The 27,157-nt window shown below is 43.4% G+C and overlaps 1 protein-coding gene across 1 annotated transcript in view; it reads right to left on the reverse strand.

Moving 5' to 3' along the window:
- The window catches only part of LOC134535628 (sodium channel protein Nach-like), a 180,817-nt gene that overhangs the window by 103,723 nt on the left and 49,937 nt on the right, over nt 1–27,157 (reverse strand). Inside the window, exons 2-4 of the mRNA XM_063374806.1 lie at nt 15,635–15,789; nt 7,474–7,674; nt 4,065–4,215 (exon numbers count right to left, since the gene is read on the reverse strand). Of these exons, the coding sequence (XP_063230876.1) occupies nt 4,065–4,215; nt 7,474–7,674; nt 15,635–15,789 (507 nt within the window). The remainder of the gene's footprint in view (nt 1–4,064; nt 4,216–7,473; nt 7,675–15,634; nt 15,790–27,157) is intronic.

The raw sequence follows: 27,157 nt of genomic DNA on the forward strand, positions 1-27,157 counted from the left end.
CCACTAGGTTTGCACCGCTAGTCAGCATGGCCCCTGGTACGGCGCTCCTTCCCCTTGATTCCCCCCTCTGCCCTCTCCAGGTCCTCCCCTCCTTTTCTCCTTCCTTCCCCGCCGCCGCGATGTTAGCGCCCCTAGCGGCCTAGTGTTTTGAGTAGTATATAAGGGTGTCCTCTGCGTGGCCTCAGGGCTCACCCCTCTCTCCCTTCTTTTATAATGTGTATACAGCCGATATACCACGCGAACATGCCCATGTACAGCTCTATGCGGACGACACTGCGGTAGTTTACCAATCTTCCAACTTAAATTTTGCAATAACTATTGTCCAAAGGCAGCTTACGTCACTTGAACAATGGTACACTCGCTGGCGAATAAAAATTAACGGTGCCAAATCTACCACCATAATTTTAACAAAAAAACGTACAGTTCCTGATCGCGAACTTAAAATATTTAATCAAGCAATTCCATTCGAAAAATCGGTGCGATATTTAGGCCTAACTCTCGACCCAGGTCTTACCTGGAAACATCAGGTTACTAAAGTTACAAGGATTGCTCTCGGAACTCTCAGAGCTTTATACCCAATGTTTAAGGCCCCTCAATTCCCTAGCAGGAAGAAACTTCAATTATACTTGCAAATAGTTCGCCCTCAACTTCTTTATGCTTGCGAGATTTATGGCTATGCGGCCAAGTCACACATAAAGAAGCTCCAAATAACACAAAATAGATTCCTGCGAGTAATTGCTGATTGCGACTGGTATACTAGTAATTTAGAAGTACACCAGCTCCTTAAAGTCGAATATGTTTCGGACTTCATAAAACGTCAAAATAGGTCTTTTTATGACAAAATCCCGGTTCATCCTAATTTATTTATTAATAATATCCCCGATTACGACCCAGCTGTCCAGCGACAATTTAAAAAACCGCGACTTGCCTAAGCCAGGTTACACTAGACTCCACACATCCCGTATACGAGGGGCAAATTAGCAAAAATATTAGACTTTACTGGCCCGATGTGCCTATCTACGCCCTGTGGTGTAAATATTCAACATTGGACTAGCCAATGATTGACATGCCCAGGACACCCCTTTTGGCCCAGCGGGGCCCTAATTAATTTGCGTCAAGAAATTTTTGGCCCAGCGGGGCTCTAATTATATTGCGTCATGAAATTTTTGGCCTATCGGGGCTCTAATCAATTGCGTCACAACTACTTTTAATTCCTTATAATTACCAAATCTTTCCTTCCCCTCCTTTCCCCCCACTTAATATTCCTTGATAGTTGTTTTCCCCGAGTCTCTTTTAAAAATTAAATCTACAGCCATCATCGCAGTGTTACTAACAATATGCGTTCTCTCACTCACCGGACTATACCTACACGATGATATGCCTGCTTGGTCAGCCGGGTATGTGCGGCCTTGGAGCTATACACTACACTCACACAACGAGTTTAATTAGGCCATTTTTGCGCACACTCCACACGCCTCTAAATACAGACATCACGACACTCTCATGCATCAGTTAGCCAACTAACTGAGGGGAAAGGGTGACCTCCCCCCGCCTGACATCTACACTATTAAAAATAGAGCCAAGCAACATGCGACAGCTTTTTTACTTCTTTCTGGCCCGTGAGCCACCTTTAATCTTAAAATCGCACACTTCGCGCCCCGCCGTCGTTTCCAATGATTCGAACAAAGTGACGGGGTCGCACTATTTATATTGGTGACCACATAGCGAGTAATGGGAACGTAAGAGTTCCTGGTATCGCTGTCACACGCTCCCGGCCGGGCATATGAGGAAACGGCGGCCTCCTCGCAGTTCATTCTCATTAGAGGATTGACTGTCCGTCGAGACGAGCAAATGTTAGCATGGTTGACCACTCGGCGCGGTTACTATTGTCGATAGGCTGTAGATATGGTCTCTACTCGCCCTGGGTGGTTGCTAAACCTTCGGTCTTAGTCTCGCGTCGCATGAATATGTCAGTGAATGATCTTAGTCTTGCTCATTCTCATTCTTACGTTATGTTCACGTAGATTTGCCCGCAGCCGAGTGGTATTAGTCAGTGTAACTGCTTCCTTAGTCATGGTGCTTTAGGTTCAGGGCGTTTCTTGAGTCGCTTGTGGTGGCTCTTGTGCGGCGCTGTTACACTGGGCGCATGTACTTGATTCATTTAATATTCCGTGTTAGCATAGGTGACATTTGCGCGTGTTCGACGTACGGCTTACACTACTACACATTTTAATCCGTGTGATGAAAGTTAGCATACTGGTAGAGCTGCCCTATTACTCGCGAGTAAACATATTTTTATGTACTATTGATCCTGCTTGGAGGCGGTTGGCTTTTTGTGGGCGTAAATATATTTATATATATATTCATGTTAAGATCTGGTGGTCTTAGAACACTTTTTGAGAGCCCTAGTTTAAATATATGTATTTGTCCCTGTTTATATACTTGTGATTATCGCGAAGGCTTTAATAAGCAGTCGTGAATGTGGTATAGCCTTACGTTATTTCAGGAGGCACATTTATTAGACATTTAGTGTACACGTAATTTCTTACGTATATTGAAGTGTACGGTTATGTATATACGTGGGATGTATCACTAGAAAAAATTGTGATGTTAGTCTCTTGCCTTCATTTGTTAAGCATTGAATATATAGTAAAAGATGGCAGTTAATCTCTTATAAAGATTCCTTTCTGATGTCGTATGTTCGTTCTTTATTGTACTTCAGCTGTGATGATTGTAAATTTCATATAAAGAAAATATATATAATAGTATCGTTACCTAGCCTCATGTCTTTTTGTAGCCAGTTACACTTCTCATAGTAACACTTCTGACTGTTGCCTTAATATCTTAGATATTTCGTAATTTCTCCTGCTACGCAACACGTGTAGTCAATCCTTTCAGTAGAGGATTGGTTACAGGTTAGCGTGCTCCGAGTTGCTGCGTGAGGCTATCCTCACCGCACTGGGAACTCGACTCCCCCAGACTTGCACGCACTTCACACATCCCGGGACGCATCGCCAGTTCTATAGTAAATATGTTATAAGCTTACTGTATTTATATAAGCCATTGTTTTTTTTACTATTCATGCTTTTGTATATATATATATTAACATTTTACGATTAAAATCAAACAGACCATTCAGAGATTATATTTTAGTTTAGGGACCTCCTACGAGCCACAACAGGTATACAAATAATGTGGTGTCTAAATTTCCACTTAAAAATAGTTAATGTTCACTTCAAATAGTAGCAATGTGCTGGATCTGCACACGTTTTGTCGAATAATTATTTGGTAAATAAACTTCGTCATGGCCTATATGTCTCACTACTGAGATCATCGGGATAAACCTCCACAGACGCTTTAGCTACCTGCAGCCGGTCATAGCCTCTGTTCACACACGACCACTGTTGCTGTAGGACTGCGTCGAGCACATTGTCGACAGCAGAGTGTTTGTCAGCCTGGAGCCTGGACTATGTACACACAGAGTAGCGTTGTCTGTGACTTGTCCGTGGGCCGGCTGCTGAGGCAGGTGTTTCTGCAGTGTTCGCGTCGAGTGTGTTTTACTGCACATGTCCTCGCTTATTCACATTCACCGTCCACCCCTCCAGGTCGAAAGGCTCTGCTATCATGAGCCGAAATTAAAACCAAAAGGACGGAGCAACCAGCTTATATCCAAAATCATAAACTCCTATATGTTCTCCTCTGATGCAGACAGAGCCGGGAATGTATCTGACGTTTGCGCTGTATATACAGTTTATACTTCACCTGATCCGAAGTTATTCGCTCAGCCTTCCTTGAAGATATAATACATGCTAAAACTATTGAACAACATCAATAGCTATCAAGAGATGGCAACGATGTCCACTCTCAATGGCATCTATAGCCGTGACCAAAAATATGCTTAAATATACACAAAAGAATAATTATTATTGTATGATTGATTGGCTAAAGACAGTTATTGACAGTATAGTAAATATGATAAATAATATAAGGCAAGAGTAAAATAAATTAAAATTTTAAATTATTTGTAACAAAAACTAAAAGCTTCTAAATAAACTTGGGCCTACCTGCTTTAATAATCTTTTCATTTCTTTTTTCTTCGTCGCTACGTCTGGCGGAACATCGCGAATGCTGTACAGATTGGTGAATGACAAGTTAGCCAACACCTGCGCGACGTGTCTGTACTTCTTCGATTCTTCTTCTGTCTCTGGCCACATCCTGAACAACAAAGAGTAGATAAGTAAATCACACGTATTGGCGGGTAGCTGGAATGTTCGGTCCAAGCGAAATCACCTTGACCTGAATGTATGACAAATCGGGTTAACAAGACACTTTAATATTGGTACTTGCTTTTATAAACATGCAGAATAACTTTTTATAGTTACAGTTTCCAAAGAAGCTAAAAGAATTTTAAATTACATAATAAAAATGAATAAAAGATAGACTTATAGATGTCAACATTATAATTATTCAAAACATGAAAAAACAAAGTTTATACTGTTGTAGTTAGTAGTAAACTTCGGTTCTCCATGAAACCGAAGTCGAAGTGATGATAAAAATTAAAAGCTACTATCCTATTTTAATGACCTTGAAGTTTGGAGGCCTTAACCTAAATGAACTTGACCTATAATGACAATTGTAGCAATTTTGGATACTATAACATTCCGACATTTTGAATTCAGAAATAAACCTTTTGCTAACCAAAAACGACCCTCCACCTCACCTTACAGCTATTCAACACAATACTAGTTCTGTCTATATCACCATCCAGAGACACTGCTTTCCTGCCCAATCATGCATTTCCACCTCACCTGTAGTTTCCTTAAACAAATCATTAGATCTGTCTATCATCATCAAGAGACACAACATTACTTGCAGAACTATGTGCCTCCACATTTCCATGTAATTTCCTCAGAAGAGCACTAGCTCAGGATCTCTCGATATCGATACATAGTATTCTTAGCACAAACACTCACCTCAACCACACTCTTTATATCTTCAGCACTACATTTGCTCCATTTCTATCGCCTTCCAGACACATGATTCCCTGCCTTACCACTAGCCTCCACCTCAACCTGTTTTTCCTCAGCAGAGCGCTAGCTCTGCCTCTAACGATGTCCAGAGAATCAGATATCCCTGCCCAACTAGAAAATACCACCTTGTCCTCTAGTTCTTCAGTACAGCATTTGTTCTGTTTATATCAGTGGCGAGAGATACAGAATTCCTGCCCAACCATTCGATCTCCCCCTTAGCCTGTAGTTTCCTCAGCACAGAAGTAACTCAGTCTCTATCACCATCAGGAGACACAATATTTCTGTAGCCAAACACACGTTAACTCTTCATTCTGTAGTTTCCTCAGCACAGCAATAACTCTGTCTCTAACACAATCCAGAGACCCAGCATTCCCTTCCAAAACACTTGTCCCCACCTTACCCAAAAGTTCCATGAGTACATCACAAGCTCTTTTTATATCGCCATCCATAGTCACAGCATTCCCTGTCCAAAATCACACCTTCACCTCATACTATAATTCCAACAACTCAGCTCTAGCTCTCTCTATCGCCGTTTAGAGACACTGCATTCCCTGCCAACCACGCATCTTCACCTCACACTATAGTTTTCTAAGAACATCATCAGCTCTGTTTCTATTGCCATCCCGATACACAGCATTCCATAACCAACCATTTGCCTAGAGCCCACACTCTAGTTTCCACAGCACATGATTAGCTATGTCTCTATCGCCATCAGGAGTCACAGTATTCCTTGCCCAACCATGCAACAACACCTCATCCTGAAAATTTCCCTGCATAGGATTTGCAGTGTTTCTATCTCTGTCCAGAATTAGTATTCCAAGTCGTAACACTTGCTAACCCTTACTCTGTATTTCTCAGTAGAGCACTAACTCTATCTATATCGCTGTCTAGAGTCACAGCATTTTTGCCCAAATATGCACCTCCATTTCACACTGTAGTTTCCTCAGCACTACTTACCTCTGTCGCTATCATCATACAGAGACACAAAATTCGCTTATCAAGAACGATCTTCCACCTCACTCTGTAGTTCCTCAACACAACACTAACTCAGTCACCACTGCCAGAAACTTCACCCTGTTATTTCCTTAGCACATTACTAGTGTTCACTCTATCGCAGTCTACAGACACAGCATTCCCTGTCAAACATGATCCTCCTCCTCACCCTGTATTTTTTTCTGGCTCAATGCTAGCTCTGTCTTTATTGTCATCCAGATACACATAATTCCCATCCCAACCACACGTTTCCACCTCACCCTATGTTTTCTCAGCACAGCAGTAGCTCTGTCCCTACCACCATCTAGAGACACAGCATTCCTTTACAATCACGCAACTCCTCCTCAACCGGTTGTTTCCTCAAAACAGCACCAGATCTGTCTCTATCACCGTCCAGAGACACAGTATTTTCTGCATAAAAATGCACCTACTCTGTATTTTCCTAGAAAAGCACTACCTCTGTCTCTATCGCCATACAGATACTTATCATTCCTGTCCCATCCACACACCTTCACCCTATCTTGTGCATTCCCTATCACAGTAAAAGCTCTGTTTCTATCGCCATCCAGAGAAACATCATTACTTGCCATAAAAAAGCACCTCCACCTCACACTGTAGTTTCCTCAGCACTAATTAATGCTGTCACTTTCACCATCCAGAGACCAAAAATTCGCTGCCCAAGAACGACACTCCACCTGTAGTTCCTCAACACAACACTATCTCTGTCACTATCTCTGTCCAAGAACACCGGATTCCTTGCCAAACACGTGCCTCCCGCTCACCCTAAAGTTTCTTGAGCACAGAAATAGCTCTGTCTCTATCGCCTTCTAGAGACACGGCATGCATCCAGCCAGGTAGTGAGATGCTCCAGATCACAGGATAGCCGAGTGCTGTGGCCTTTGCAACCAGCACAATCAATTCTGTTATCGACTTTCCCTAATCCCAACTACACTAACTACAACTTCGAATAACATATACCAAAAACATTATTAGATCTTCTAAAAAATAAGCCATAAGAAAATTTTAATTAATAAAAATGAATCATGAAAATATGCCTAACGATAGTAATGACAATAGTGTCATGACCAAGAAAATGCTAGAATATGAAGTGATGTTTCTTGGAATGAAGAAAAAAAATGGTGGACATCTTATGGTGGAGTTTACTGTTCTGGATTTTGCAGCTATTCTAAATTCTCAAATTCTTTTATTACTGTGCGTGTGATGTTACACTTTTGTGTTGCGTGATTTCACTAAAAAACCACTACAAGTTCCCAATCCAGAAAGATTAATTTCTTCCTAAATAAATTGTTTCTCCGAGGATAGAAATTAAATTAGGTTCCTACATTTAACCACGTCTGTCAGTAATACTGGCAAAACAATTTGGTTAAAAATAATGGAGTCATTTGTTTTTATATAAACTTGTGAATAAATATAATTGTATTTGCCTTACGTGTGAATGAATTTGTCAGCTTGAGACTCGTTGAACGAGTCGAGCGGACACAGCCAGACAGCGGGGAACATGACGTCCCAGTTGTGGAAGTCTGTGTCCAGGCCCGTGATTGTGGGGTTGGTCTGGAACTTGTTCCACACCGAGGCTATGATGATGAGCGTGGAGATGGCGCCCGTCAGCGTGAAGCAGAACCACATGAACCTGCGAGCCAACACGTCGAGACGGTCATGAATATACAGCACATTTGGTTCACGTTATACAGATTAGGATTGTGGATATATAGATCACTAGCTGACCCGGCGAACTTCGTACCGCCTTAGCGTAGCAATGATGCACTACTTTATTTTGTATAGCTGACCTATTTTAGGTATGAGTACCTATTTAATTTGAACTGGAATCTATAATATCCTCCATATAAAAATGAATCCATAATTCCCTGGTATCACTATAACTGAAAAGGACCTTACTAATTTAATTAAATAAAAAACAAAATATATATTGTCAAAATAGTGTTTATTCCATAGGATTCAATAATTCCACTAATGTTTTTACAAATTGCTATTGAACAACTTGGCATTTTTAAGTAAACAATGAGCTCAATACCACGCGCGCTCTATAAATCAACTAATAGTCTCTGTACCCCTCACTGCTTCTCTCTACTCTAATGCTTTTTGATAAACTATATTTTTAGTTTTATGTTCTGGCGCGTAAATAAATAATGTTGATGGTTTTCCGACACGGGAACAGGTGACATATAATTGGCCATGTAAAAAACATGGATTTTCTAGGTTGATGCCACATACACTTAGCGACTGCCCTTGCGATTTATTTATTGACATTGCAAATGCAAGCCGCTCTTTAAAACAATTATATGTCAAACGACATAAAGTTACATTAAAAAAGTTCAAAAATGAAAATTCAACTGTAAATTAAAGAAAACGGTTGTATTCTTCTTTATAAGCAAGTATATCACACAAAAACAAACATAGAAAATGTTTACATAATGTATTGATTTGTTTTTCTATTTTTAAACTTCAACACAGTAATAACGAATTATGGCATGACAATGGCCTAGGCAGAATGTACACAGCCAGAATAGCCTGCGCCAGCAGCTCTGTACCGAATGTACCGGTACAATATGTAGTAAAACGTTAATGTTGATAAATATTTCCTAAACGATACAGTTTCTTTACATCCTCTTTGAAGATATTTGCAGCAAACATTCTGTCAATTCTATGTCAAACGTCATAAGGTTACTTTAAAAATATTTATATTGTACAAAGTGTTGGGTTAGTTTGGAAATAATTTTATATATGGTGGTTCAGTATTCTTAAATTTTCTAATTTTCCGTGAAATTTTTTCTTTCATAAGAACCTTCTCGTGACAATAACAAACACAACAAAAAAAGAATTAGTGAAATCGGTTCAGTCATTTACGCGTGATGGCGTTACCAAGGGAAATAGGAATTCATTATTCTTAAATTTTCTAATTTTCCGCACAATTTTCTTAATTTTTTCTTTCATAAGAACCTTCTCCTGACCATAGCAAACACAACAAAAAAAAAATTAGTGAAATCGGTCCAGCCGTTCACGCGTGATGCAGTGACCAAGGAAAACGGGTTTCATTTTTATATATATAGATAGATTTAAAAGAAAAGAGTCATTCAGTACTTGCAAATGATGTGTTATATCTAACCTATCGTACTACACGCTATGTATTAACAAAAACGTATTTGGATTTCATATGATATATTATACAAGCATTATACAAGTTGTATATAAATATTCTTCCTGCGGCAGGGTACAGGTAAGCATTGAAGATTGTCAGTCACCATCTTGGATTGTAAAGTTACGGCGGCCATATTGGATAACCTTGACCTTCAAAATTTCCAAAAAAAAATTGCTAAACATTGGCCGAAATTAGCCAAATATTCTCAGAGATTCGCCAAAATTTCCAGCGGTTAAGGAATAAATTATGCAAAAATCTTTCAAAAAATCTGAAAAATTAAAATTTTCCTTTTCAGACCTAGACCTTGACCTCGGCCACCATATTACATTCCGCCATTTCGAATTTGTTAATTTTCCACCATCTTGAACTCGAGCACCCCACTTCCGAAATTTGCACTTTTTGTTACAGCGGCATCATCACTGAGTGCCTCACTCTCAAACGTTGCACTTTTCGTTACAGTAGATCTTTCTGTCGATTCAAAATCTGCCATTTTGAATTGTGATGTAACATGACGACATCTAGGAAAAAAAATGTGGTGGCTGTGATATCATAATATTTGATGGTGATCTCCATTAGACAAAAACCAAATGGCGGCTGTGATGTCTTAACCCAAGCTTGCATAATCAAGATGGTGGAAGGTTTTAGAAAACCAATTTATGGAATCTAAGATGGCGAAATTCCAGATGGTGGTTGGGCTCAAGATCATCCAATATGGCAGCCAAGTCAAAGTCAAAGTTCAAGAGCAAGGTCGAAGGTGGTGATAGTGACATCACAGCCTTATATGGCAGTTGGTCATTTGTCCCATCCACTTTCCAACAGGCGACGGACCTACATTTATATACTGTTGTTGTAAATATCCAGGTATTATACAACTATTAGATGACTTATTTTATATTTCGAAACATGGTCTCGTAAAAATTGCAGGTTGAGCAATAGTTGCATACATATTATCGTTGTGGAATAATATCTTCTGCAAGCAATATGTCGATCGCATTCTGGTTCATGATGATTTCAATTTAAGCTACTGTTGCACTTGTGGACACACATAATATGTTAAGGATTCATATACTATGAATTGCTACTATATTATTATTTTATTTAAATATTACATTTAAGGTTTTGCACTTTCCTAATGCTTGTTACGCTGTTTCCAGTGCTTCCAGCCGCCTCGCACGAGGTCTCCACTGACAGGTATCACTCGCTTGTATTTCCTGGTTGCTGCGGTGTTGCCTGGGATGACTTCAGGTGGCTGGCAGTGGCTCGCGCCCGGCACGCCGCCATCTGGCGTTGAGGTCGCTTGTGCCCTCGCTGCTGGGTCCGGGCTGGCCTTCGGATTGACCTCTCTGCTGTCCCCAGTACTAAAGTGGGCTATACCAGGGAGTCCTCAGCCCTCTACATGCTCGGCTGTAGGCAAGAGGGCAACTGCTGATGGTTCTGAAACCTTACCGGAGGGTCTCTCTGCCGGACCCTCGGCCGTAGACTCTGTCGCGCAGCACTACCTGTAGTCCTCGGCCCTCTACATGCTCGGCTGTAGGCAAGAGGGCAACTGCTGATGGTTCTGAAACCTTACCGGAGGGTCTCACTGCCAGACCCTCGGCCGTGGACTCTGTCGCGCAGCAGTACCTGTAGTCCTCGGCCCTCTACATGCTCGGCTGTAGGAAAGAGGGCAACTGCTGATGGTTCTGAAACCTTACCGGAGGGTCTCACTGCCAGACCCTCGGCCGTGGACTCTGTCGCGCAGCACTACCTGTAGTCCTCGGCCCTCTACATGCTCGGCTGTAGGCAAGAGGGCAACTGCTGATGGTTCTGAAACCTTACCGGAGGGTCTCACTGCCAGACCCTCGGCCGTGGACTCTGTCGCGCAGCACTACCTGTAGTCCTCGGCCCTCTACATGCTCGGCTGTAGGAAAGAGGGCAACTGCTGATGGTTCTGAAACCTTACCGGAGGGTCTCTCTGCCGGACCCTCGGCCGTGGACTCTGTCGCGCAGCAGTACCTGTAGTCCTCGGCCCTCTACATGCTCGGCTGTAGGAAAGAGGGCAACTGCTGATGGTTCTGAAACCTTACCGGAGGGTCTCTCTGCCGGACCCTCGGCCGTGGACTCTGTCGCGCAGCACTACCTGTAGTCCTCGGCCCTCTACATGCTCGGCTGTAGGCAAGAGGGCAACTGCTGATGGTTCTGAAACCTTACCGGAGGGTCTCTCTGCCGGACCCTCGGCCGTGGACTCTGTCGCGCAGCACTACCTGTAGTCCTCGGCCCTCTACATGCTCGGCTGTAGGCAAGAGAGCAACTGCTGATGGTTCCGAAACCTTACCGGAGGGTCTCTCTGCCGGACCCTCGGCCGTGGACTCTGTCGCGCAGCACTACCTGTAGTCCTCGGCCCTGAGCAAGGCTTGTGACTCGAAAGCGGCTGTGAGCGGGCCGCAGAAGCTTTAAGCCCCGGGGAGCCAGAGGCGTTGGGATATCCGAGGGGCTGGTCCTGTGGGTCTCCGGTCCCCGAGGTGAACCTGCAGTCGGCTCTGGGACAGTTACCTCGCTAGCTTGCGGGCTAACAGGATGGAAAATCCCTAGTGCCATGAACAATATAGACAGTAGTTTGGGACTGCCAGTCACTGACTGGGGTAACTCTCCCTGAGGTGTGGTGCAGGACTCGCACTGGTTTCAAAGTGGTCGCTCGTAGCTTTACGAGGCAGCCCGAGTGCCCGCTCCGGCACTGCCTGGGGAGCTAGTAGAGGCCGGACCACGGGCTCTCTGGGTGACCGAGGAGTCCTAGAGGTGGAAGAGGTTCGGATATGTGCCTTACCTGCCTGCTTGGGTGGTTTCGATGCTGGTATGGGAGACTCAGCCTCTCGACATAGCATTCACAGATGCCTCCGTCCTGCGAAGGGATTAAGGGGTAGGCATGTCATAATTTCTGCTAAGCGCAAGCTTTGATTACTAAGTTTTGACACCTCAGCTTTCTCCACTGACGATGCCACATGTGACGGAACCTGATGTATTGCTACAGGTGGCTCCATATTCTTGTCGCTCATCTTTGAAATTATCTTCGAGTGTTTCTTGAATATTTCCAGATGCTGTTGTTCTGGAACTACGTCTGTTCTGCGAGGATGAGTCATTGCTGGATGTCCTCGCCATGGATGCGGCGATAGCAGGCCGGCCACTTCCCGCTCGGGAAATCTAGGCGGACACGTCCTGCTCGGTGTGTAGACACTCTCTACACATGTGGACACTCTCTACACGTGTGGACACTCAACACATGTGTACACTCTCAACACATATGGACACTTTCATAACATGTGACAACTCTCAACTTGTGTGTTCATTTTCAAATGTATGTACACTTAACACATACAGACTCTATCAACAAATGTTGACATTATATATATAGATAATCTTAATATGTGTAGACACTCTCAACACACTTGTACAGTCTCAACAGAAGAGACATTTTCAACATGTGTGGACACTCTCATCACTTGTGGACAATATCAACACATGTGTACACTCTTAACACATGTGGGCACTCAAAACATGTAGACATATTAACACATGTGGCCACTTTCAACACATGTAAACACTCTTAACACACATGGACACTCTTAATAGGTGTGTACACTCAACACATGTGGACACTTACAACATATGTGGACACTTTTAACCAATGTTGACACTCTCAACACATGTGGGCACTATCATAACATGTGGCTAAACGCAACTTGTGAGGCCATTCTTAACATGTGTGAACACTCTCAACACCTGTGGACATTCTCTGTGACCTGCCGACCAGGCGCTGCTTCGACACTTGCTGAGGCTTCAGCACTTTTTTGGTGCACAAAGCCCCCCTCCACTCTTGATCCTTGTTATTGCGTTGTTTCCATGCTTGTTGTTGGCGTGTCTTCCTTCGTGTCGATGCTCCAGTCGAAGTGTCCCTTCATCTCTGTGCTAACCTTGTTCTTTGCAGCACCTGGCAAACCTGACATTAATGGATATTTTCTTCTTCCATTGCTGCTACATGCTGTATCATTGGACTATAAACAATTTCATGACATGGGCTTCCCGCCACGAGATGGTAGGTGTTTGCTAGCTTCCCACACACTGTCATCCTGTCGTGCTGCAGTTGCCAAGACCTCAAGCCTTTCACTTTATGGCAGTCTGTCCGGGAATGACCTGGCTCGTCACAAATTCTGTACCTTTTGTTTTCATAGGTCACTAAAGCTTGGTGACAGTCATTTTGAATCTAGAAGGGAATGTCTTAGAGGATAGCTATTTCTATTAGATGGTGGACCGCCTTTGATCTGCATATATAGTTCCTGTTCCAGTTTTCGTCCTCTACAGAAATTATTGTGTTACCTACTCTACGAAATTTCTAAACTATCATACGGTTGGACAATTCTCGTTCTATCATCGCGTGGATGGCTTCACCCAATGACATCAGCAGCTGGGAAGATCTTCTCGTATCTTGTAATACTTTTTCCGCGGGTGTTAAATTTAATTTAGCTTGATGTTTCTTCTGTAAATTACACATGAATTTTCGTAAGACGAACACCATTTTGTAACACTGTATTACAAACAAAATATGATGTTTAACATTTTTCTAGTATCTGACTTTTTGTAAGCGTAGAGTTAAAATAAAAGCTACGATTTGGTGATGAACTGTGAATATTTAATGGCTGTTTAATGTCGCCGTGTTGTTCGTCTGGAATGTCTGGGAGGAGGTGCAGATGAGAAGAGGTGTGGAGTCGCTAGAGTCGAACATTGCCGAGAGAGCGACCCTAGTACCGATAGAGCACTTCGAATAGAATTTCAAACACATGTCGGTGAAACTGATTTGTTCCGATCAGCGAGCGAGCAGAAGTCGGAATCTATATCGAAAGTTTACCATAGAATAAACGATAAACACAGAATAAACCTCCAGGTTATTGTATTATTATCACATCCCAAGGGTTATTTTGCGTCACGTAAGTGTAATTTTACTGCTACATTTTGGGTGTTAAACCAACAGAAGAATCGTTGATTTACACTGCAACTAAGGGTCTTTATCAAGGTTAATTTTGAAGAATTTTACCTACATTAGATGTATAATTATTCGATGTCGTGTAAAAATTACACAAGGAATGTTGGCTGATAGGCCCTCCTGAATTCAATTGAGTGTATTTACAGTTGTTGATTGTGTTTAAAGATGCGCTGTTTATGGAAAATTACACTAACCATGATGGTATATTACTATCACAACTCAATGTGTTATTTTTCTTTAAATTTATGTAATTTTACAATGATATTATGGGTATTAAAAATTGGTTGTCTGTAAAGTCGGTTTACGGACGATAGTTTAACGTGACGTCATAACAAAACATGGATGAAATGATTGATCCAGAAGAAAATGAAATATCATATTCGGCCTGAGACTGAGTCGTAATAGGTTTTCGCAACCAAAACATTTAGGCATTAAAAATATTATATTCTTTGAGGAAGAATTTTGTTTAATTTTTCTATCTTTTGTATGATAAAATCTACCTCTGCATACTTTTATGAATAAAAAGGAATCATTTTTATTGAATTATCACTATTTTGTATGGATACAAAGAAGGAGTGAAATGAAATCTACAATTTAATTTTATTTGCATTCATTAATTCAAATATATTTATTACTTTTGAAGTGTCACGCACACTGTATTTATTTTTACAAGTACAAAAAAAATATTGCAGCACCGGGATTCGTTCCGTCAACCTTTGAGTTGGCAGTCAGCTATGCTAGCCGCACGGCCACGAGGCCATATTGAAACTATTGTTTCAGATGTTATATATATATATATAAAAAAAATTTGATTTGTGTTGTGGAAGTTTTAAAACGTATTTGAATATTCAACATTACTTTTAAATAACTGTACCTACCGATTGTGCTGAAAATCGGTGGACGATCGTTAAATTACATAATATTAATAATTCAAACGACGAAAATATGATTGAAAAGTCAAATCGATGGTTGTTCCAATCGAGTGGAAGAGAGATGCCACGCATGCGTACAATGAGCATAACAGGACACATCCGTAGTGGGACAATGTGCATTACGGGACACTTTTCCGTGCGTGCAGTCGGCGTTCATCGATTTATTAGATGTCACGTCAAAAACTATTATAAAAATGGTTAATTTAGACGGAAACAGTATTTTTACTTTAATGATGAATTTTTAGAATATAAACCTACATGTGCTGTAAAATTACACGACATAATGGTTACTTTGCAGTAGAAATGTGTAAAAGTACCCAAAATGTAATTGTTTTTCCGAATTACTTGTCGAATAATAATAATAATAACAAAAAACAAATGCTGAAAGTGTAAATATTATTTTTTACAGTGAACGGAACAACGAAATATGAATAATTTATATGCGTTCCACAGAAGGAAATATTAGTAAATGTATATCTTCACAGACCTTTCATAGAAGGGTCGGCATTCCTGCCTGATGTACCGGACCCCATGCAGTGTGCTGTTCTGGAAGAACTGCCTTGCCTGGTACTTCCAGGAAGCCTTCAGCAGACTGAAGGCTTCGCAGTCGTCATCCAGAGATGACATTTCCTCCTCCGCGATCTGGAAGCAATCAGCCCATCAATTATTTTATTATTTTATACATAGAAGATATTTATATACTTAATAGCATAGCTTGGTATGTCCGGAAACTGGAGTCGGAGTGTGGATTGTAGAAGGGTTCAATGACCGACCAACATGACGTCATGGCGGCTAACTTGGTGTCAAATATTCACAAAATACCTTGAAAATTAGTAAAAAATATCCTCAAAATTGATTTAAAAAATATCCTTTTTTCTGGAAAAATTTCTATTTTTTTCCGGGAAAATTTCCCGTTTTCCAAAAAAATAGGGACAGGTCACATTTCCTAGGAGAGGGGCAATATTCCTCAGAGAGGGGCAGTATTCATCTAAAGCCCCATCACAGTTTATAACCTAAACCGTCTTTACTGTAAACTTTAAATTCTTTAATTTTTGGGCAAAAAATTCTGAACTAATTTCAAAAACATTAAAAAATATATTTTTTCTTCAAATTTTTAGTCCTCGCTTAGATTACCAGCGAGAGTATACATGTAATTTATATATTTTAAAAAATAAGTTACAATTTTAATACAATGTTGATAAAAACATGCCACACCATTTTTAATGCTAGAACCTTCTGCCTTTTTGAAAAAGTGATGTCATGTCAGCCAAGGAATATATTACATCAACCAGTATGATGTCATGGCAGTCATCTTGTATTCACCATCTTGTATCTGCTATATTTTATCCACCATGATGTATTCGTCTGCTAGAGGGCGCTGCCACATATTAGTTTAATTTTTACCAACTAGCGTACAATGGTAGTAATAATAACCAGACCATCAGCTGCCAAAATATCCAACATATTGTCAGCCATCTTGGCCGCCATTTTAAAAAATTGTAAATATTAAGCTAAAAATTCGGGAAAAATTCCAAAATCATCAAAAAATGGGCATGTGTCGTTTTCCCTAAAGGCGTTTTGCCTAATTTTAGGCAAAACACCGTTAAGGTAAAACGCCGTTAGGCAAAATGCCGTTAGGCAAATCGCCGTTAGGCTAAACGCCATTAGGCAAATCGCCATTAAACAAAACACTGTTAGGTAAATCGCCGTTAGGCAAACTGCTGATAGGCAAAACGCCATTAGGTTAGGTAAGTTTAGGTTAGGTTAGCTTAGGTTAGATTAGCTTAGGTTAGGTTGTGTCAGGTTAGGTTAGGTTAGCTTAGGTTAGGTTAGGTTAGCTTAGCTTAGCTTAGCTTAGGTTAGGTTAGGCTAGGTTAGGTTAGGTTAGGTTAGGCAAATCGCCGTCAGGCAGAACTCCGTTAGGGAAAACACCGTTAGGAGAATCGCCTTTAGGCAAATCGCCGTTAGGCAAAACGCCATTAGGCAAATCGCCGTTAGGCAAAACGCCTTTAGGCGAAATGACTTTAGGCAAATCGCCATAACGAATTCATGTTTAGGCAAACCGCCGTTAGGCAAATCGCCTGTTACTCAAAAAAAAAAAACCATTTAATTTACTGATTGGCTCGGTCGATTACAGTGCTTATTTCGATCATTGGTCAATAGCAAAAAAAATATCACATCAATTTAATATCAAAGTGACAGGTGCAAGAAAAAACTGATTTTTATAAATAAAATGCATTACATTAAATCTACTCTACTACAAGTACACATATACGAGAAATAATACATTTTAATTTTTCAGTGTTCAGTCTGTTTGTTCTCAGTTGCAAAAGGTCAACGTGACTAAGTGCCCATCCACTAGTTTTTCCCTGGTATTCTTCCTCTTCGCGACAGATTTTTCAAACATCATCATTTACAGACTATTCTACGTCATGAATGCTCTCTTTCATGGACTTGCAACTGTATTTTATTTCTTAATTAAAGCACTTATTTTATAATTATTTTGGCAATTTTAATTTCAGTTAATAATGTTTATATTTTAGTTTACTCACTTCATTTGTTAATAAGTTAATTTTATTTACTTACGGTCAATTTCACTCTAATATCTAAAGTTGGCAATGACTTTGGAAAACTCTGGAATGAGCTGGAAGTTCGGAGAAAGAGATGATTTATTTCAGTTCAAGTTTGGTCAATTTTTCGGTAACTATTTCATGGTTAAGTTTTATATTTATATAATATTTTTTGGGGGTAAACATAGACATTTTAGTAATTATTATATATTAATAGTATATAGGCTCGTCCGAACCCTGGAGTCGGAGTGAAAAGCATGGTGCCAGTCCGCCATCTTGGATTGTGATGCCACGCTGGCCATCTTTGATTACCTTAACCTTTTACCTTGACCTTCAAAAATAATGACTTTAATTTCTCAAAATTTGCACAAAATTCGCAATTTGTTTGCAAATTTTGAGGAATTTGGAATCATTTTTGTCATTTTTTTGGCAATTTTTGAAGGACAATGTCATTATGATGGTCTGAGGTCCCGGTTGTCCAAGATGGCCGCCATGAGATGGCGGACCGGTGCCATGCTCCACACACCGACTCCAGGGCTCGCGTGGCGCGGCCAGTGTGTGTTGAGGCCAGGCTGTCTGTCGAACAGTGTAGCCGAGGCCGGCGGTTCAGTGTATGCTTTCATATATGCCTAGCATGGCTACATACATTATATGAATATGCATATTTGTAACAGATCTATGGTATGCAAGGAATGCTATATATATATATTAATCAACTAAATGTAACATTCACTGAACATGATTTTGAAGACTGATTGTTTTCTCTGTGTGCGTCTGACAAGTATAGAGCAGGCGCTCTCCATATGCTTTAGGTTATTTATAAGAAAAAGTCGCTACATAAAACATTTTTTTCGAAATAAGAAATGCAATTGTGTTCAGGGTTTCGTTTAATTGACGAAGTCCTGTTACCAAATCAGCTCTCACAATATTTTTTATCATATGAAATTCAAACGAAATAGGATACATTACTGAGTCGACTACTGAGAAACTCTATCATGCAAGAACAACTTCCTACTCAGCTCAGCGAAGCCCTCATTTTCTTGCGACCATGAGAGCATCAAACACATCCCACATAAAAAATAAATAATATTGATTTCAACACAGCATGTGGCGACATATGTTGGCAAGAATAGAATCTACTTCCAGTAAGTTGTATGAGTTAAATTAACTCTCTCTGTTAAAATATTAAAACTTCTATTTAAGTAATAGTTTCAATATAAAACTCAGTTTGCATGTGGTATTCGTTGCAATGGGACCCGGATCCATGCCTGTAGCGCTATCAAAAGCACACATGTATAAATTCTGCTGCAAGGAGTTTTTCATTAGAAAAAATACTTTTACGTCATGTGAGGACTGAGTGTATTTTAGGTCCTTGCCAAAAACCATTTAGTTGCAGTTAGTGTAATAAATTCTTTGGTTGAAGATATTGTTTTGAATAAGATATTTACAACTAAGCTTACTACTGATAACTAAGACGGGTCTACGACATCAAGGAAGAAGGAGAACAAAATATTAAATGGCTATTACGATCTCGAAGAAAGTTAAATGCTAATGCTAACAACACCATCCCAGATCTCCTTAATTATTTAAAATATAAAAATAACTAAGAAAATAGCATCTCCATGGGAAATGAAAAAAATATTTAAACCAAATTCAATTTTCCTTCACAAAATTGTGAACAAAATACAAACAGTTGAAGCTAACAAGAAAGATACGCACCTAAGGATAACATGATCAAAAACTGCGATGAAGCATCTGAGGCTGACAAGATCGAAGACTGTGATGAAGTACCTTAAGCTTACACAATCAAAGAGTGCGATAAAGCACGAGACCAAAACATTGAAATGTTGCGATAAAATATATTATTCTGATCAAGCTTGTGATAATCACTGAGACGAGGCCCACAGTGACTTTGAAAACAGAAGACTTCAGATATCATAAAAATTTTAATGATAAACATTCCAGAAAGATTATGGCAGCAGAAGAGATATAATGGGACTATCCTATCATATTGTCGATCATCTGAGATTGCTGCTGGCTTCGCTTGGGGCAGGAAACTCTTCGCCCATCCACGAAGTAGCCTCCATCCATACTCAAAGAACAGAGGGAAAGTGGCTTCATAATATAATGACTTGTTTTCACTGCTTGTATATACGATTTAAAAAAATAATTTATAAAATGGGAAAAAATATTGTTTTATTGCTTGTAATTTAATTCCTAAGACTGGTTTCTCGTAATACAACTTCTAACTTAAGATTTTTGCCGCAAAATTTAAATATTTGAGACAAATTTATTTTTCACCTAAATTCCCTAATATAAACTTTGTTAGCCCATTGTTCATCCTGATGAAATCTTTACTACTAGAGTGCCGCTACACTTTCCCAGCGCCGCAATTGATACCCTGATGTGATTTCGCCAGGCAAGTATAAGAAAGCTTTTTTCTTCCTGCCTCAGACCATGAACGTAACAAGTAACAGTGTCCGGCTTCGTGACCGAGAGTGCTTTTCTCAGCGTCCTCCCAGAGCAGCCCACTTCCCAGAGCTCAGCTTAGGTTAGCAGCTCCAGTCATGCCCCATTATAATGTTCCAGGGCTGTCTGGCACGTATAGTCGCTCGCCCTAAGACATTTTTCACGAGCCAGGAACCCCATCGAGAGTATTGACAGGGGTCCTTAACTACACTTCTCATGAACCACACATTGGCCGGCGAGAAAATAGGTGGGTCAAACGACATACTATGCCATTTTACCCGAATAAGAGGTATGTCATTTTGTCCGCCTTTATACCTCAAACATTATAAAATAATAAATAAAAAATTATCACATGAATTTTGAGATTTCAATACATTTTCGGAGTTATTTAGTAAGTTTACAATGAGCTCAAGTCAAAGTGTAAAAATACTTACTTTAACAGAGAAACAGAGTCCATCTGAGTAAAACTCGTGACTGCAAAAATCAAACAAACAAGTCGTCACGCAGCCTTACGGATGCCACTGGCGACGTGACAGGTTGCTACGAATAACTAAGCAGCCATCTACACATCATTTTCGGAACTAATTTGTCTTTTGGTTTTGGTGAAAAGTGAGTGTGCCATTTTACCCGCCTATGTCAATTTGTACGCCTTTCTCCTATTTAGATAATAGTACTCTTTCAGTGTTCCACGAAATGCAGATTGTGCGAAGTAGAACACATTATCGTTCACCTGTAATGCACTGAGTAGAGTCTTGGATTTAGTTTCATGTCCAGGCCTCAATGCAATTGGTGGCTTGACGTCGTCCGACCGAAGGCCACCCTAACGCCCGACCTGCAACCGCCAGTATTCAACCCCGCTAACGGAACGCGCCCCTAGCCATGGTCCACCCGAGACAGGCGAGCCACCGGTAGACAAGGTAGAATCCGGCCACCCATAATAACCAGACCGACACTACAGTTAATCCCTCTGATAAATCACACGCAGAATAAAAACAACATTGCGTATAAGTTAAACGTTCTCCCAATGAAAATGCGACGTAGGAGTGCCCGGGCACTCACGTGTGAAAATGTGTCAGTATGTGTGCGAGTGTCCCCCTGGCGGCCTTCTACCTGTATTAATTAGGTGTTTCAGGTGACATAATTAATACCTCCCTATGTTGGGTTTTTACTCCCCACCAGAGCGGTCCGGCAAAAGACGAACAGTCTCTCGTGTGACTTACAGTTCAAAAACATAATCCGTAAACATGCTAAATCTAAATCGTAGAAGGGATGTGTAATTTAAATTTAGCTTGAATAATTAATGAAAGAATTTAGCGCTCTTAAAATCTCTTGTTAAATTGTTAATTTGGAAAATAACGTAATGAGGTCAACCCCGGCGCGAGAGGACACCGAGCCTCGGCCGGACGCCATGACACCACACCAGTACAGCGCGACTCGTGGACCGGGGCGGACGCACGTCCCACGGAGAGACATCATCCTTTGTCTGCACTGAAGTAACTCCTGGTAAATATAGTCACGTCACCGAAACCTTTTTTATTAAGCTCTCCGTGCGTACCCGGTCTAACCTTGACGTCAGCTTCTGTACGACGTGGTGTGTAACCCACTGTATTACGCCAAACCCACAGTCGCACGAATAAATGGCGCACGCCATTTACCGCATTAATTCAGCGCCTAATTAATCAGTCATACAAAACCCCAACCACCACCAAGTAGGGGATCCTTCCTATCCCACGCAACACCGCCGACGGTCCTAGTGGGCCACGCAGGGGCAACCGCCCCCACGACCCATCTCTCGACTAGGAACAGAACTAGTCTGGTGCCCACCCAGAGACATTCCATTGAGAACAGCCTTTCCCGCTAGGAACCACACCGGGTCTCGAACCCGAGTCCCCGGACGACGGCAGGCTGAACGTCTGTTTTTTGTGCTTGTACGCTCCTGAGTCTCCAACCTAAACCGAGTAGTCTAAATGTCTGCTGATAGTTTAGCAGTAAGCACACGGACTTCACCTTTACATTTTTTCGCATGCCGTCGCAAACTGCCAATACATGTAAACCAAACATGGCATTCATCGCAGAGAAACTTCGTACGAAAAGGATTCTTTACACATTTGTCCTCTCATATCTTCGTGCATCATGGGAAAATGCGAACGACATATCACAGTAGCTGCAAGGATGCCTAGTTGATGAAGACGAACCTTTCAGACCCGAACCAGATGATGATGTTTCTGCAGTTGTACCAACTCCCGTTGTACACTTAAGCGAATCAATTAATCGCTGTTGCAGAGAAGCCTTTATTTTCTGTCTACAGCACAACCTCTGCATGTCTTCATGTGCGTTTTCGTATTATCTTTTCTGGCAAACTGCTTATGACATTTCTCACAACCAAACATTTTGCGAGAAGGATTCTTAGCACATTCTCTCTTATTGTGTCGACGAGCATTGCTGATGTTTGAGAAAATCTTGTCGCAGTAACAACATCGATGTTGTTAGTTGTTGTCGATTCGCCAACCATTGGAGTCTCCATCGAGGACGAAACAGCGTCCGTCGAGGTTTCCTGTGCAGCCAGCGCTGAAGTCGTTGAGCTCTCTTCTGCTGGTGGTACCACGACTGTTGAAGTCTCCTCCTGTGTTGACGTCGTCGCTGCCAACGGGATCTGCTCCATCATCGTCGACGCTGACCTCAGGGTTCCCGTAGTCGTTGGTACAACTTCCATCGTGTTCAACGTTAAAGACGGTAGAGATGCCATCGGGTTCAAAAGAACAAGTAATAACGTGACTTATGAACTAGATGTCGCAAACTAGGTAATCCTTACACCGCAGCAGCCAGTAACAAACTGAAAGTCCTTTTGTCTGGGACTCGCTTATATACACACAACCGGTAAAATAATATGTTAGTCAAAACAACATTTAAAAAAGAAGCAGAATCGGAAGTACATTCGACAAAGAGGAAGCAAAATCAAACAAAAGGAAGCACATTCGAAAGTACAATCAACGAAAAGGAAGCACAATTGGAAGCACAATAAACGAAAAGGAAGAACATTCAAGAAAAGGAAGCACATTCGGAAGCATATTCGACAAAAAGGAAGCACAATCAACAAAAAGGACACACATTTTGAGTGTAAATCCAACCAAAAAGGAAGCACATTTTACGAAAAGGATACATTCTCAGCAGTAATATTCGACAATACAGTCTAGTCTACGCACATTTAAAGAAAGAGACTTACATTGTGCAAAAATTCCAATCAGTAGGATGCGATCATCAATTTACGATAGGATATAATGCCTCCAACAGTTGTTGACTCCAAGAGTCATTTTCTCCATCAGTCTTTTGGCTCCAATAGTTATTGGCTCCAAAATGTCTTAGGCTTAGCAGCTATATGGCTAATAGACTAGGAGGCTACAGTACTAAAAGGCTATAAGACAGGTTCTCTCCGCTTGAAGCGCGCACCGACCAGTGATGGCAGATGCGCGGGGTGTGACAGGACAGTCGCTGGATCGGGCAGTCACCAGGATACTGGAGGTGCTGTGCTGACATGGTCACGTCTACCTGGACTGCGGTAGACGAGGCTGGTGCTGGCCTGGCCTACACAGGGGTGTTCAGTGTCGATGGCAAGAGGAACCTGACGCCGTCCCCGCTACCTCTGACTATTTAGACGTGATTTTGTTCGGGTTCGTGATCTCAGGGAAGGTTCGGCCTTGTGGCTAGAGGTAGGGGTTAACGCAGTAGGGCCCCCCGAGCTGTTATGGCCACTCGGGATGCCTGAAGAATAACACAAAGTTTAGTTGGTGAATTTAATACAGCACAGCCCAATACATGGTGCTGCCCGTTCTGGCCGTAACGGTTTGCCCGACGCGACTAGTCACACGCGCAGCTCACTTCCTCAGTGGCGGCTCACGATTTTAATATGCGTGAGGGGCGGACTTGTACACGTGATGCGAAAGTTACAAAATACACTCTGACATGGCGCACAATATCTTGACGAACAATACACTTCACTATTACCTAGCTCTTATTAAACTGGGCTAGCAACACATAGGCCCGTGTCTCCGGCGACTCTACGTGATGTCTAGATGTGTCCCAGGGACTGAATCGTTATTATGTTTGGCGGCTCAATGCCGTACGACGATGATACATAAACCCTGACGTGACAGATAACACTTGGACGAACAACTATTTCACTAATACATTACACTTAATAAACTGGGCTAGCGACACGTAGGCCCGTGTCTCCGGCGACTCTACGTGACGTCTAGATGTGTCCCAGGGACTGAATCGTTATTATGTTCGATGGCACGCGTCGCCTGCTGGCTACCCCGTGCGGGCCAAAACTATGTAGCCGGTAGGCTAGGTTGGGGCGTGAAGCGCCGACGTAAATTCACATAAATTCCCCACAGTACTTACGTATGACGTAGAACACTCATCTTGGAGCACTGATTTAATTAAGTTAAGTACCTCATGGTAAATTTAGGCCGACCGCGGAACTGTACGTGAAAGGTTGAAAAGAAATTACACTATTGAAAACTACATGTCGGTGAAAGCAAAGGTTGAAGGTTCCGCGTTGCGCGCAGGCTGCCGGCCTGGTTGAGTTCTCAAAGGACACTGCCGGTGTCGCCGCGCACGACCCCCCTCCCCCGCCAGCCCTCCCGCGGAAACGTGTGAATTTCGCGGGAAACTGAACCGGCCACGTTCGGGACAAATCGCACAGTGAAACATGATTTTGCAAGTACTGAATTATTAATTAATGAAAATAATGTTTTAATAAAAACCTGTGGAAAACATAATTATAATAATTGTTTGTAGTGCGGCGGAGGGATATGCCACACCCGGCCGGATCCTTCCGCCAGCGTAGCACTCGTTGCATGGCGTTCGCCTCGTCGCACGAACTACACTTTGCTGTGCGCACGGGCGCGTTCGGTGCACACGCTTTTGCGAGACGTTGATGAGGCATAGCGGTCTATGCGACAGAGGAGCATTGGCGGTCGGCGTCAAATGCCCCCCCCCTTTTCTGAGACCGCTATGTGCATCAACGCCTCACTACACACACACACATTTAAGATACGCCGGCACACTGACCTGGTACACCCGGGGCGGCTGTCCATGGGGCGGCGTCGGGTACCTGTGGGTCAGCGTCATCGGCGGCCGAGGTGGGCGGCGGCGGCGTCGCGGTGCCTTCAGTGGCAGGCGGCGGCGCTCCCATGGTGGCGCGCGTGGCAGGCGACGGTGGTGCAGCACCTTCAGCGGCGCGCCCTTGGTGATGTGCGCGGCGGGCGGAAGTGACACGCCCTCTGTGACGTGCGTGGCGGGCGGAGGAGACACGCCTACTTTGATGTGCGCGGCGGGCGGATGAGACATGCCCACTTTGACGTGCTCGGCGGGCGGAGGTGACACGCCCACTTTGATGTGCGCGGCGGGCGGAGGAGACACACCCACTTTGATGTGCGCGGCGTGTGGAGGAGACACGCCCACTTTGATGTGCGCGGCGGGCGGAGGAAACACGCCCACTTTGACGTGTGCGGCGGGCGGAGGTAACACGCACACTTTGATGTGCGTGGCGGGCGGAGGAGACACGCCCACTTTGACGTGCGCGGCGGGCGGAGGTGAAACGCCCACTGTGACGTGCACGGCGGGAAGAAGTGACACGCCCTCTGTGACGTGCGTGGCGGGCGGAGGTGACACGCCCCCTGTGCATTGTGGTATGACGTCGGCAACCTGGTTGTCTCCCGGGCTGGGTCGCGATGTCACCGCTTTGAGACGTGCGGCCGTGCCAGTCACTCTCCCAGTGGCTGGAGGCGGCATCGTCGGTGGTGCCGGAGGTGGCGTGGTGGATCCGTAGTGACGCTGCGTGTGATCGGCGACCTGGCTGCCTGCCAGGCTGCATCTCCCTGTGGCTGTCTCGGTGTGCACGGCCGCGCCAGTCGCTTTCTCAGCAGCTGGGGGCGGCGGCGGTGGTGCCGGAGGTGGCATGGTGGATCCGCAGTGATGCTGCGTGTGATCGGCGACCTGGCTGCCTGCCAGGCTGCATCTCCCTGTGGCTGTGTCGGTGTGCACGGCCGCGCCAGTCGCTTTCTCAGCGGCTGGGGGCGGCTTCGGTGGTGCCGGAGGTGGCGTGGTGGATCCGCAGTTACGCTGCGTATGATCGGCGACCTGGCTGCCTGCCAGGCTGCATCTCTTTGTGGCTGTGTCGGTGTGCACGGCCGCGCAAGTCGCTTTCTCAGCGGCTGGGGGCGGCGTCGTCGGTGATGCCGGAGGTGGCGTGTTTGAGTCGGCCTGACATGTCCACCCGGTCTCCGCGTGCCAATTGTACCTCAGTGGCTGGACGGGTGTGACGTCTTCCATCTGCGGTGAAGTCGTCTCCACCCCATAAGCGGGGGCGGCGTCGGAGGCGGCGTCCTGTTGAGGACGGACGTCTGGGTTGTCAGTGATGCGGGCGGCGTCATGGCTGTTACCGCGGCGTGGTGGTTGTCCGCGTGTGGCAGCGGCGATGCGGGCTGCGGTATGTGCTGTCGTAGCGGTGTCCGGATTATTTCCGGCCCCTCGGTGTCTGCTGCGGTGTCGTCCTCCTTCCATTCGACCTGGTCTCGTACTCCCAGTTGTACCCTGGGCATGGGTAGCCCTCGCTTGCCCATGCCTCATAGGCCTCCTGGAAGTCGTTCATTTCTAGTGACCCATGGTGACTTGTGACGTTGCTCCATAATACTTGCTCGCGGCTCCGTCACGACTCATGTTCATGTGCGTAGCAGCTGCGCAGCTGCGCCACCCGATCCCTGTGTGAGGCGCGCGGACTTCCGCTTTCACAGCCGTTATCGCGCCTGGCGCGTAACTCGACGCGCACCTATCACCAGGTGCCCGCTCCTTTGGCTGTCTGCGCGTCGCGTCCATTTCCGCGCGATTCCTTTATTCCTACGCGAGCCCTTACTGGTACACTAATTTGAAACAAAAAATTTGAAAAATTTGAAAAAAAAAATTTGAAA

The sequence above is a fragment of the Bacillus rossius genome, chromosome 10, assembly GCF_032445375.1.
Source record: "Bacillus rossius redtenbacheri isolate Brsri chromosome 10, Brsri_v3, whole genome shotgun sequence".
Taxonomy (NCBI): Eukaryota; Metazoa; Arthropoda; class Insecta; order Phasmatodea; family Bacillidae; genus Bacillus; species Bacillus rossius.